General features: G+C 35.5%; 1 protein-coding gene across 1 annotated transcript; it reads left to right on the top strand.

Moving 5' to 3' along the window:
* The first annotated feature begins 1,971 nt into the window (after window positions 1–1,971).
* Window positions 1,972–12,662, top strand: LOC123902573 (DNA glycosylase/AP lyase ROS1-like). The gene is made up of 20 exons (XM_045952342.1): window positions 1,972–2,480; window positions 2,634–3,222; window positions 3,975–6,896; window positions 6,984–7,322; window positions 7,417–7,507; window positions 7,598–8,771; window positions 8,863–8,942; window positions 9,120–9,204; window positions 9,274–9,365; window positions 9,446–9,514; window positions 9,658–9,694; window positions 9,777–9,859; window positions 10,075–10,545; window positions 10,697–10,733; window positions 10,808–10,865; window positions 11,010–11,152; window positions 11,238–11,303; window positions 11,401–11,515; window positions 11,603–11,641; window positions 12,074–12,662. Exons 2-20 carry the CDS (start codon window positions 2,793–2,795, stop codon window positions 12,412–12,414), a joined length of 6,672 nt encoding a protein of 2,223 aa, XP_045808298.1. The 5' UTR covers window positions 1,972–2,480; window positions 2,634–2,792; the 3' UTR covers window positions 12,415–12,662.
* Window positions 12,663–12,890: the final 228 nt, after the last annotated feature.

Genomic DNA, 12,890 nt, shown 5'->3' with positions numbered 1-12,890 from the left:
CACATGACTATCTAAGAATATCTATGTGAGTACTTATTTTTTAGGAAAATGTTAACTTGTGCCCTTAAGGCACATGTTAAGAAAGCAAAAATAGAAATTATTAAATGTTAATTTGTGCATTTTGACTTTTGAAACATTAAATTTCTTGTATCATTAAATGTTGAATTACTATTTTGGTATATCTTATCATGTACCCTAAGGGCACATGTTAACAAGACCCTATTTTTTAAGTAGTAATAGGTATCACCATTGTAGCAAAACACAAATGAGTACCTATAAGTACAAGTTCTACGATAAGAAGTGATACTTATATAATTTTTGTGGGACCCATTTATAATGATGTAGAGTTATTGGAGATATATTTAGTATGATTCATTTAGAACTTTTTAAGTGGTGCTAGATTGGAGGGATTAAGTACTTATTATGTACTATTATTAAAAAAAAATTAGTAAATGAATGATGTGTACACGTGAGACTCAGTTAAATACTTAAAAATGAGTAGCTCCGTTGTAGATGCTAAGGAACTAAAAAAATGTATCATTAAGCATTTTGACTACACAAGTTTAAAGATTATTATTGTACTTTTAGTATCATTAACTAGTGTATGTGGGACACTATTTATCATTTTCCATATATATATATATTACTCTTTGTTAAGAATCTTATTCTTTTGTATCTTCTTTGTCACCGTACACAAAATTATTGAAGAGGATAAAATATTATGTTGTCTTCTATCTGACAATGTTAATGTTATATATTTTTTTTTTAATAGATAGACGAAATAGTAAATTATTGAAAATTTACACACATAAAATGGAGTATCAGATTTTGAATCTCGATCATGACGTCCTATCTATTAATTTTGTCATTTTATCGGTTAAGTTAAGATTTGTGAGCATCATAATTACTAACATACAGTTTGAAGATTCTTCTAATTTTTATTAGGGAATAAAAGTGTTCCCGTGTTTTTTTTTTTTTTGTTTGGACTAAAAATTGTTTTAAGGTTAACTTGAGTTCCATAATTTTTGTGAGAGACTAAAATATGATTTGACTCTTAATTTTGAGGAATTTTTTAAAACGAAAAAAGTTAGATGTTTTTTGGTATGTGCTTTTCGAACTGTTTTTCACTTAAAATACATTTTTGTGTGGTTATAACAAACTTTAAAGAAATTCAGAATTTGAGAAAATGCATACATGAATATGTTAAGTGAAGTACGACACATAAAACACATAAGAAAGTGAACATCAAGACTTTGTTTACTTTGTAAAAACATTTTATATTTTATTTTTAAAAATATATGTTAATTTTAACTTACTAACTTCAAAAATATACTCGTATTTTGAAGTGAAATAATGTGATAAAGAGAAGATGTAATACTAGATGTATTTATGAAAATAATAAAAAACAACAATTTTAACATTTTTAATATTTCTAAAAAAAAATACACATAATCATTTACTTTAATTTTTTTTTTTGATAAAATTAAATTCTCAATAATCTTAAAAAGTAAACTTTCTTCTATATAAATTAAAAACCGTTGAAAGTAAGTAACGAATTCATACGTAAGATTAGTAAAAAAAAATTCATATGTAAGAAAAAATTTAATATATTTAATTCATAATAAGATTTAGATACATAATACATTTTATAAATTTAAAAAGTAAAATTTTTCTTATAATAAAATTTGGAGAGAATATTAACTCAACTACTTAAAATAAAATAAAAATATTTTCACAAAATAAACGAACTTAAACTTTATCCTTCTTAAAATTTTGTCATGTGCTTTATGCTCTGGCTGACTTTCACTAAATAGAAGTGGAAGCAGTTAAGAAACTTCTCTTTCCTTTCATTAAAATATTAAAAGAGTTATGGATAAAAGTGTAAACTTACACTTTTTAAATATCTGACAACAATAACTGTATCGCTGACGGTGCATTAAAATTAAATTCTGCATGCATGCATGTACACGTACAAACTAACTAAACTGTCAAAATAAAATTATTCTTCATTAACGATACGATTTATTCTGCAACTTCCTCAACTCCTCTGATAAATATATGAAAGAGAGAATAATTATATACAACACATCATACACAAGTTTGATCTCTTCCACCTAATCTATAAAATGAATTAACCTAATTGTGAAAGTATAGAATTTTGTGTTCTTCTTTCTCTCTTATCCTGATCTCATGCGGTGGGTGAACTAACAGTGTTAGTATGTTATCAGATCTCCAGCATTGACTCTGTAACTAACTAACCCTTCCCATGAATTTCTCCTATTTTCTGTTTTCTTTGGCCGCATGGTAAAATATTTCTAACCAGAAATAAGCGGAGTTTTCAAGGGAACATCAGAATCAGCTTTAGTTTACCTGTTTTTGATTTTATTTTTTTTAATTAATTAGAATAAATTCATCAAAATCTTATCAGCAATTACTGAGTCAAGTTACAAGCTTTATCTGTCACCAGTTACGTTGCAAAGGTAATTAATTAATCTAATTACATACTAACATCACTTAATTACTCTAGTTACATGCATATCTGATTCTCTTCAATTTATCATTTCTTCATTCATTTTCATTTCATCCATTTCCCAATTTTTATATTTTTTTATTTTTTATTTTTTCTCTGTTAGGTTCATGATTCATAATGCACCTGACAAAGATTTATCAAAGTTTTGATCTTTATCGGAAAATTGAGCTCAATCCAGTGTTCTGAGAAAGACCCAGTTGTCAATTTCATTTATTTTATTTTTTTAAAAAAAAAACTAAATTTTTTGAGGTCAATTGTGAAAATGGAGGTTGAAGAAATGAAGAGAAAGGAGCCGCAAGCAGAGATTCCATGGATCCCTACAACCCCTGTTAAGCCTGTTGTACCAAAATCAGCTCCGATCTGTACTCCAGTGGAAGGAAACAGCCAAATCTACCATCAAGCTAATGGAGCATTTGCATGTTCTGAATTCCCACATGGAACAGAGAAAAACAGAGAATCCCATGATGGGTCAGTACCTGCGGCTACAATTACAGACATTGCAGGTGAAAATGGCAAAATCTGTGACAAGACAGCTTCTGATAATGTTTCATGTTGGAGTGGTTTAGGTTCTTCCGAATTTGTGTTTCGGACAGAGGTTGCTTCGTCGAGTGCAACACAAATAGGAGACAATAATGGATTGAATGATCTAGTTGTTCCTTCAGTTGTCTCTGAGAATTCAAGAGATCCTCATGGTAAGTGTGTGCTTCAACTATTTTAAATTCTTGTGGCTATCTTTAATTTGGTACAATTCAAGTTTTGGCTATCTTTAATTTAATTTTGTGTTGTATGGAACACAATGAGTATTAGCAATAATTTACAAAATTAAAGACGGTAGAAAGAAATTTTGAAGATGTAATACTTATATGATAAGGGGCAAAACATTAAGGATAAAATCAATAGTCAATTACATGCTAATGAAGCACAAACACTAACCCGTCGACACGGATAATAATTGGACTAATTAAATGTGATCACATGCGTCCGTGTCTGTTGTGTCAGCAGACACGTCACTGTCGTGTCGGCAGTACGTGTCAGACGCCGAACATGTCTTCAATCAAAAGTGTCGGTTCTACACAGATTAAATATGATGTTGTATTAGTAATTTCTATTCGGCTCCCGGTCAAAATAGCATGTCTTAGGCTTACTATTGTTTTTCCATTATCATTCCTTTTGTACATAAATGAAGACATATGTATTCAATTTTGAATTTCTAACTTTTATGGGAAGAACTAGTTTTCCACTTAACAAATTTATTTACATATTAGATTACATTTTCTCCTAAAAATTGTAAATATGAAATCATACAACCTTTTTGCTCCACATGCACAACCTCCAGTTCACCATTTTCTTGTCGATAAGTTTTGTCTTTAACTCCCTTTTAATATTGTACATGAATTTGGGGTTGTATTGCTCTTACTCATTCTTATTTGAACTTTTGACGCAGAAACATCTGACATTGCTTGTTGTAGCAAGAGAACTTCCCAGGATGATCCTGCCAAAAAGCTTGACAAGGATGGAACCCCACCGGACAAAGAACTTTGTGACCCTGTTGTAGAATTTGCTGCTGTTTCTTCAGCGTTGATGGAGAATCACAACCCAGATGAAGGAAGCAGCCTCTGTACAGGCCTAAATAAAACACCAGAAAAAAAGCCAAGGAGAAAAAAGCATCGTCCCAAGGTCATTAGAGAAGGAAAACCCAAAAGAACTCCGAAGCCAGCTACCCCAAAGCCTGCTCCATCAAAAGAAAACACAACTGGCAAGAGGAAGTATGTCAGAAGAAAAGAATTGAAAAAAACTTCTACTCCAGCAGAAGTGACAGGAGAAATCGCTGAAGAAACGCCTGAAGCTGCCAAAATGTCATGTCAAAGATCCTTAAATTTTGACATAGGAACAAAAGACGAGAGCTCTGCAGGCAGAGAAAATATAACTGCACTTCTAGGAAAAGAAAATGGTGTAGCCGCACAAGAAACCAATTTCGGCCTTATTTGTGATTTAAACACTTCAGTTAATGTTAAGCATGCATCAAACAGTTCCATGTCATTACCAGAAGAGACACATGAGACAAAGCCAAAAGAAAACCCAACTGGCAAGAGGAAATATATAAGAAGGAAATTGAACAAGACTTCGGCTCCTCCAGCAGAAGTTACAGGTGAATTGACTACAGAAAAGATGCCCGAATTGGCCAAACCGCCCTGTAAAAGTTGCACAAATTTTGACAAAGGAGGAATGGAAGAGAGTTCTGCAGTCAAAGAAACTGCAACTGCACATCTGAGCGAAGAAAATGTAGTCACCGAGGGAACAAATCCAGATCTTGCATATGATGTAAAAACTCCTATGAAGCAGGCATCAGACAGTAATGTGTCATTAACAGAAGATACGCAAACCATAAATAAATCGTCAAGAAGAAAAAAGCTAAAAGAAGGCCCAATTACCAAAAGGCAGTATGAGAGAAGGTCAAAATTGAACAAGTCTTCCACTCCTACTACAGAAGTATCCGGAGACTTGCCTGGAAAAACGATGCCAGAATCTGCCAAAACTTCTTGTCAGAAGTCCTTAAATTTTGACAGAGGAGCAAGAGATGAAAGTTCTGCCGACAAAGAAAATGCAACTGTGCATCCATGCAAAGAAACTGGTGCAGCAATTCAGGAAATTGGGGTAGGCTTTGGCTATGATATGGAGAGTTTCATGAAGCAGGCAGGAGAAAATAATTACCTGTCATTCTGTAATGATAAACAAACCCCAACTGTGCGTCCATGCGAAGAAACTGGTGCAGTAGTGCAGGAAATTGATGTATGCCTTGACTATGATATGGAGACTTTCATGAAGCCAGCAGCAGAAAATAACTACATGTCATTTTGTAATAATGAACAAACCACAAGTACATCTCCTTCAAAAACAAATCCCCCAGGGGAAAAGCCAAAACAAAACCTGACTGGAAATAAATATCAGAGAAGAAAACGATTGAACAAGTCGCCTACTTGTCAAACAGAAATGACAGGAGAAGATACTGGAGCAATGATGCCAGAATCTAAAGCAACACCGATGAAAAGGTTCTCAGATGTTGACATGGGAGTGAAAGATGAAAGTTCTGCACACAAAGAAATTGTAAATGTGCAAATGGGCGATTTGGTAGAGGAAACGCCTGTAAGCCTTGCCTACAATCAAGATACTTGGATCAAGCAGGCATTAAATAGTTACATGTCTGGAGACGCACAAGCCCCAAGTACAGATCCTTCAAAAGATAATCCTCCTGGAGAAAAGCCAGAAGAAAACCCAAATGGCAAGAGGAAGTGTGTGAAAAAGATGAGATCGAAGAGGACTTCTACTCCAAGAGAAATGACAGATGAATTAACTGAACCAATTATGTCTGAACCTACCGTAATATCGTGTAGAATGTCCATAAACTTTGACAATGGAGGAAGAGATGAAAGTAATATGTGCAATGAAAGCCTCGCCAGCGATCAAAACACCTTGGTAAAAGAGATGTCAAATAGTCACATGTCATTATCTGAAAACACACAAGCTCCAAGTGCATGCCTTCCAAAAAGCAATCCTCCTGGGGCGAAGCGGAATCCCAGCAACAAAAACAAAAGAAAAGGCCTCCCAACGGCTGAGGATGGAAACATCAGTAACGGTCAAGTTTCAACAATAGAGTCACAGATGGTTGGTTGCGAGAGAGAGCATTCTGGAACCACTGAACTGGCAGATAACAACAACATGAATCTGATTGGGGCACACTATAATGGACTGCACTCATACCAGTCAAAGTTTCCGCTTCAATTTCCAAATATCCAGAAGAAAAAGAGAACTGAAAAGGAGAAAACTAACACTTGTATTACATCTTCTGTGATTGCCGAAAATGGAGTACCACTAATGTTCTCTCCCCAATATGCGCAAGTGCATCCTTATGCATCAAACTACAATTCCTGGATGTATGGTTCTGGATATAATACAGCTGTAATTCCCATGATAAATGAATGTACAGAAAATTATATTCATAATACTCAAACATTTGACGAGTTCAGATTATCTTTGAGAAGGGTGACTGAAAGATCTCAATTTGAAGCTCAAACTTCTGATTACAATTCTCATTATAATTCTCTAATGAGAATTAGAAGCTGTGTTGAACCAGATTATACTGCAAAACAACTGGAATTTTCAGACCGGCAAACAATTAGAGATGAAGAAAGACCACAAACATGCATTGATGTCTTAGTTGAAGATATGCCTGTATCATGTGCAAAAAAGAAGCAAAATAAAAAGAGAAGTGTTATTTCCAGTTCAGCACATCCTAACACAGATGAGATGCAACAGTGCCATAATTTTGCATTGGTAAATCACAACCTGGCGCAAGGAAAGTCATCAGGTATTTCCACTAAACACTTGATTTTTGTGTTGATAGCATAATATATATTTCAAAGGACAAGTTATACAACGTAGTTTTGCACTGCAGATACTGCTCGTAGACGGAAAAAAGCTCGTGATGTTGAAGCATTAACAGCGCAATTTAGACGGCTAAACATAAACACAGGAGAGAAGGACCTTGTCTTATATAAGCAGAATGCACTTGTTCCCTTTCAGGGCTCATTTGATCCGATCAAAAAACAGCGTCCACGACCTAAAGTTGACCTTGATGAGGAGACTGATAGAGTGTGGAAGCTTTTGCTGTTAGATATAAACCATGAAGGGGTTGATGGAACAGATGAAGACAAGGCCAAATGGTGGGAAGAAGAACGTAATGTGTTCCGTGGACGAGCGGAATCATTTATAGCCCGGATGCATCTTGTACAAGGTATCAGTGCAAGAATACCTTTGATCCAAGTTTATTCCATTGCATTCATTGCCTTTTGTCACACATTTCATATAATTTAAAACATAATTAACAGGTGACAGACGATTTTCTCGATGGAAAGGATCAGTTGTGGATTCAGTGGTAGGAGTTTTCCTCACTCAAAATGTATCAGACCATCTTTCCAGGTATAAAATCTATTGAGTATAATTTATTTATTTTGCCTAACTTTGAATTCAACAACATGCCACTGCAACAACTTTTTTCTCTGTTGACAGTTCTGCATTCATGGCCCTTGCTGCTCGATATCCCAAAAAGTCAGGCAGCACGAGCACAGCATATGACGGAGAAGGCACAAGCCTGGTGAATATAGTGGAACCAGAAGAGAACACAGAATGTGATGTAAAGTTATTGAATCAATCTGTTTGCAACCAGAGTTCTATGACAGTAGATATAGTTGAGCATTCTGGCAATGATTCCTGCAGAATTACGAGTAGCCCAATCAGCTTAACAGATGAATCAAACTGCAAACTAACAGAATCACCTCAAACAAATATTACAGAATGTCACAGTCCAATGGTTATGATTGAGGAAGGGGAAGAAAAATCACGTTATGGTGGTAGGAAAGAGCTTAATGACATAGTTTCATCCCAATCCTCTGTCATTTCATTTCAAATATCTGGAGATTTTTCAAATGATCAAAATCCTGAGAAGATTGGATCATGCTCAGATAGCAACTCAGAAATTGAAGATCTGTCAAGCACAGCAAAGTACAACGGTTGTGGTTCCTTCAGTAAGCTTCTAGAAATGGTAAGTTCAACCAAGTTTTATGAAGTTAACAGTCAAAGAAGCGAATCAACTGAGAACATGAGAAATGGAAATGCAATAGAAAGCTCTTTCCCACCCCACAACTCAGGAGCTCGTGAAGTTAACTGCTCTGATCCTTTCAAAACAGAAGCTTCGTCAAGTGGCATCTTAAAGAATAAAGACGGAAATGAGATGAATATGCCTAGTTTTCAAATAGCCGAGTCTGCAGGCTATGTTGCAGTTACTCATTCTCCAACTATTGCATCTCAAGTCCATCCTCAGGAACAGAGTAATCACATGCAGCAGCAAAGCTTTTTCAACATTTCTGGACAAACTCATGATCTGGTTCAGAAAGAAAGGAATTTAAATCTTGGTGACCACAAAGAAGTTGTGAGGAGTGAAACCAATGAGATAAGTTCTTCCCCAATAAAACCAAAGAGCAAAAGTCAAGTACAGGAGGAAAAGGACAATTTTGACTGGGATAGTTTACGAATAAAAGCACAAGCTAAGGCTGGGAAAAGAGAAAAGACAGAAGACACCATGGATTCTTTAGACTGGGAGGCCCTGAGATGTGCAGATGTTGGTGACATTGCTAATACCATCAAAGAACGGGGCATGAACAACAGGCTTGCCGAGCGGATTCAGGTAAAATCAAACTTCAATGAAGTACTATTTATCACTTTCTGGACAGAAAGAACTCATCGATCCAGCCCATTTTACACGATATACTTTGCAGAAATTCCTGAATAGAGTGGTTGAAGATCATGGAAGCATTGACCTCGAGTGGCTGAGAGACGTACCACCTGACCAAGCAAAGTAAGTTGAATGATTAATTAAGCTACTTAATTGAAGTACTATTTTTCAGAATGCAACTTTAGCATGTCTTGACGGTGTGGTCGGTTCTCAATCCACTGGAAACACAATCAACTTGACCTATTTCATGTAGTAAAATATACATATATGTGCATATTAAAATTTAATTCATACATACAGGGAATATTTGCTGAGCGTAAGAGGACTGGGATTGAAAAGTGTGGAGTGTGTGCGGCTTTTAACACTGCACCATCTTGCCTTCCCGGTAAGTTGAAAACAAAAGTGCAATTGCAGGAATACGGAATAAATCTAATAAATTATTGCCATATAACAGGTAGACACAAACGTTGGACGTATAGCAGTACGCTTGGGGTGGGTACCACTCCAGCCACTGCCAGAGTCACTGCAGTTGCATCTCCTAGAAATGTGAGTACTGCATAAATAAATTATACAAGGTGTTATTTACTTCGATTAGAAGAGCTAATATCATTGTCCATTGTTTGTAGGTACCCAGTGTTGGAGTCGATACAAAAGTATCTCTGGCCTCGATTGTGCAAGCTAGATCAAAAAACATTGTAAATACTTCTTTTGAATTTATATAGCAAAAGAATAGAAACAAGTACTTATATTTTATTTGTTTCTGTAAGTTTGGCAAGGCTAATATATATCTATTGATTATTACTTTTTATGTTTTATTTGCAATTGCGATATATTACAGATATGAGCTACATTACCAGATGATTACATTTGGAAAGGTAAATTGCATTTTCTTACGATAGATTGACCCAATTTAACTGAAACATATCATGATTTGAACATGAACTATGATGAATGCAGGTCTTCTGTACAAAAAGTAAACCAAATTGTAATGCATGCCCAATGAGAGCAGAATGTCGACACTTTGCCAGTGCATTTGCGAGGTATGCATATAATTATTAAAAATCTCAGAGCAGAAAAACTATGCAGCATCATTTAGAACTCCATTCTCATACGTTAGAATTCTAGAAGGCATTTAAGAAATGGATACTTAGGTGAAATCTGAAATTTTTCTCCGTACCACACTAAAAAACCAACAATATGCATGTACGGCAAATTATGATATAAGATCAATAACAGAAGCTTTATTTGCTTGCAGTGCAAGGCTTGCCCTGCCTGGACCAGAGCAGAAGAATATAGTTAGTGTAGCTGGAAATATTGCGGCTGATGAGAACCCACCTGTAGTCATGAGTCAGTTGCCCTTGCCTCTTCCTGGGAACACAAATCAAGTGGAAGAAATTCCCCAAACAGAAGTGAGCGGACAACTGGCAAAATTTGAAGTAAATATCTGCCAACCTATCATTGAAGAGCCGGCAAGTCCAGAACCAGAATGTCCTCAAGTTGAACTAAGTGATATAGAGGATTCCTTCTATGATGACAAGTGTGAAATTCCGACCATTGAACTTAACATAGAGGAGTTCACTCTGAATTTACAAAACTATATGCAAAGAAACATGGAACTTCAAGATGGTGAAATGTCAAAGGCTCTGGTTGCTTTGAATACACAAGCTGCATCCATTCCTGTGCCCAAGCTAAAGAATGTTAGCCGATTACGAACAGAGCATTGTGTGTAAGTAACATAACTTATTTCCAACTAAATGCCCTGCGAGTGCACAAATGCAATAGCATGGAAATAATACATACATGAAGGTTACCATACTGTAGTAGTGAAAAAGTTTCTAACAACTTATGCTGATATATATTGTGTTCTTTTCATACAGTTATGAACTCCCGGATAATCATCCTCTTCTGGAAGGGGTTAGTTATTATTGCATTTGTAAATCTATTTTATCTTATATGTCCAACTTTTATTAACTATTTGTGCATTACAGTGGGAAACACGAGAACCTGATGATCCTGGCAAATATCTTCTTGCTATATGGACTCCAGGTAGACAAAAATAATGGTTTCATTACCCTGAGAAGTCATTTTTAGAACTATGCACCAAAATAAATTGGGAAACTTTAAAATATATGATTGTTTCAATTTTCTGGTATTTTCTAACTCGTTTTGCCAAATAAAATATAAAATTAGGAGAGACAGCAGATTCCACACAGGCGCCGGAATGCAAATGCAGCTTTCACGAAGAATGTGGACAGCTCTGCAACGAGAAGGAATGTTTCTCTTGCAACAGTTTCCGAGAAGCAAATTCACAGATAGTTAGAGGCACACTTCTGGTCTGAATGCGTATCAAATTAATGATTTTAACCACATGTTTATTAATTCTTATACATTACTAATTCTCGTAATAAATATGAACAGATACCATGTCGAACAGCTATGCGTGGGAGTTTTCCACTAAATGGCACCTATTTCCAAGTGAACGAGGTAAAATAGTGTGAAATCACATATTTCTAAATTTACATCCCTTTTATATTTGCATGTTTACAATTTAAGCACCACTAACATGTGTCAGTCGAAATAGGTATTTGCTGACCATGAGTCCAGCCTTAATCCTGTTAGTGTTCCCCGAAGTTGGATCTGGAACCTCGGTAGACGAACGGTATATTTTGGAACCTCCACAACGTCAATATTTAAAGGTAAGGAATGCATACCATGGTAATATATGATGGCATACTTTACTGTATGTCAAATGATGAAGCTGATTTACTTTTTTGGACAAACAGGTTTAACAACACAAGAAATTCAACAGGCCTTTTGGAGAGGTAAGATTTAATATTCAAAGAATATAATCCTGCATTGCTAATTGAATATCCCTCTTTAGCTTGTTTTTAATGGTGTCATTAACATCAGTTTGAATTTCTTTTGGCATGCTATTGGATTGAATACTAAAGAAACACATTTCTACAAATTAATTGATAGAAACATGATGCATGCCAATGCTACTATAATTTGCCTCCTCTCATCTATCGCTTAGGTTAATATCAGTACGAGTTACTTCTATGAAATACAACGCAAACTAGGTATAAGGGCTTGAAAGTTAACATTAATAAGGCATAGATGCTCTAAATAGCTCTTCTTTTATTTGCTTGAAAAATTAAAAAGCCATTTTTCGCTGATGAGAGGAAGCAATGTAATATCTGAATAGAGAAAGTAAATGTCCAGATAACCTAACAGATGCTGAAAATGCTTTACAGGATATATCTGTGTACGAGGATTTGAAAGGAAAACGCGGGCACCCCGCCCTTTGATGGCTCGACTGCACTTTCCAGCTAGCAAATTGGCCCAAGCCGCCAAAGAGAAGGCGAAGGAGTCAAGCCCGGCGAAGAACTCACAAGTACCAAAACCGAATCCTGAAAGTACGGCAAAGAAATCACGAGGACCGAAACCAAACTCTGAAAGTACGACGAAGAAATCACAAGTACCGAAACCAAATGCTGATAGTCTGGCGGAGAAATCACCAGAACCGAAACCAGATTCTGAACAACCTGAACTGATTTTGAACAGTCACAGCCTTCAGGAGATAGGAACAGCATGAAAACTACACTAGTCTGTATTATTGTGTTGCCTGGTAGCATGTATGTATATGATAATGACAAAGTCATTATGCTTTTCTTTTATCATTCTATAGACCAATTAGGTTTTTTTTTTTAATGTACTGTATCATCGGTAGCATCATGTCTATACAGCTCATTAAAGGTGTCTGGTGTCAGATACATATTGGTGTCCTGATACTGATATGACACTGATACATGTTGTTTACATTCAATTATTTTTTTTAAATCATCACCTGTGTCGATATGTCAGTGTCAATATCGTGTCTTGTAGTCCTTCATAACCATAGGCTCTAGGCCTCTTGTTTTCAACGATAATGATAATAAATTAATAATGATAATGTAATGCCAGATCAAAACGTACATGTTGGATATTTTCTTCCCCCAACTCTTGTGGTGATACGCTCTAGAATATTGAAGTATCTTGATTTGAATTTTCGAACCCAATTTTGCAAGCGTT

This window comes from Trifolium pratense, linkage group LG1 (assembly GCF_020283565.1).
Source record: "Trifolium pratense cultivar HEN17-A07 linkage group LG1, ARS_RC_1.1, whole genome shotgun sequence".
Classification (NCBI taxonomy): domain Eukaryota; kingdom Viridiplantae; phylum Streptophyta; class Magnoliopsida; order Fabales; family Fabaceae; genus Trifolium; species Trifolium pratense.
The sequence above is the reverse complement of the archived record's forward strand: the minus strand, read 5'-3'. Positions and strand labels throughout refer to the sequence as shown.

What these genes read in the sequence shown, in the direction of transcription:
- LOC123902573 (XM_045952342.1), top strand. Translation starts at nt 2,793, where the DNA reads ATGGAGGTTGAAGAAATGAAGAGAAAGGAGCCGCAAGCAGAGATTCCA. An exon ending in CCGGATGCATCTTGTACAAG is followed by an intron (nt 7,323 to 7,416) that starts GTATCAGTGCAA and finishes CATAATTAACAG; the next exon opens with GTGACAGACGATTTTCTCGA. An exon ending in CCTATTTCCAAGTGAACGAG is followed by an intron (nt 11,304 to 11,400) that starts GTAAAATAGTGT and finishes CAGTCGAAATAG; the next exon opens with GTATTTGCTGACCATGAGTC.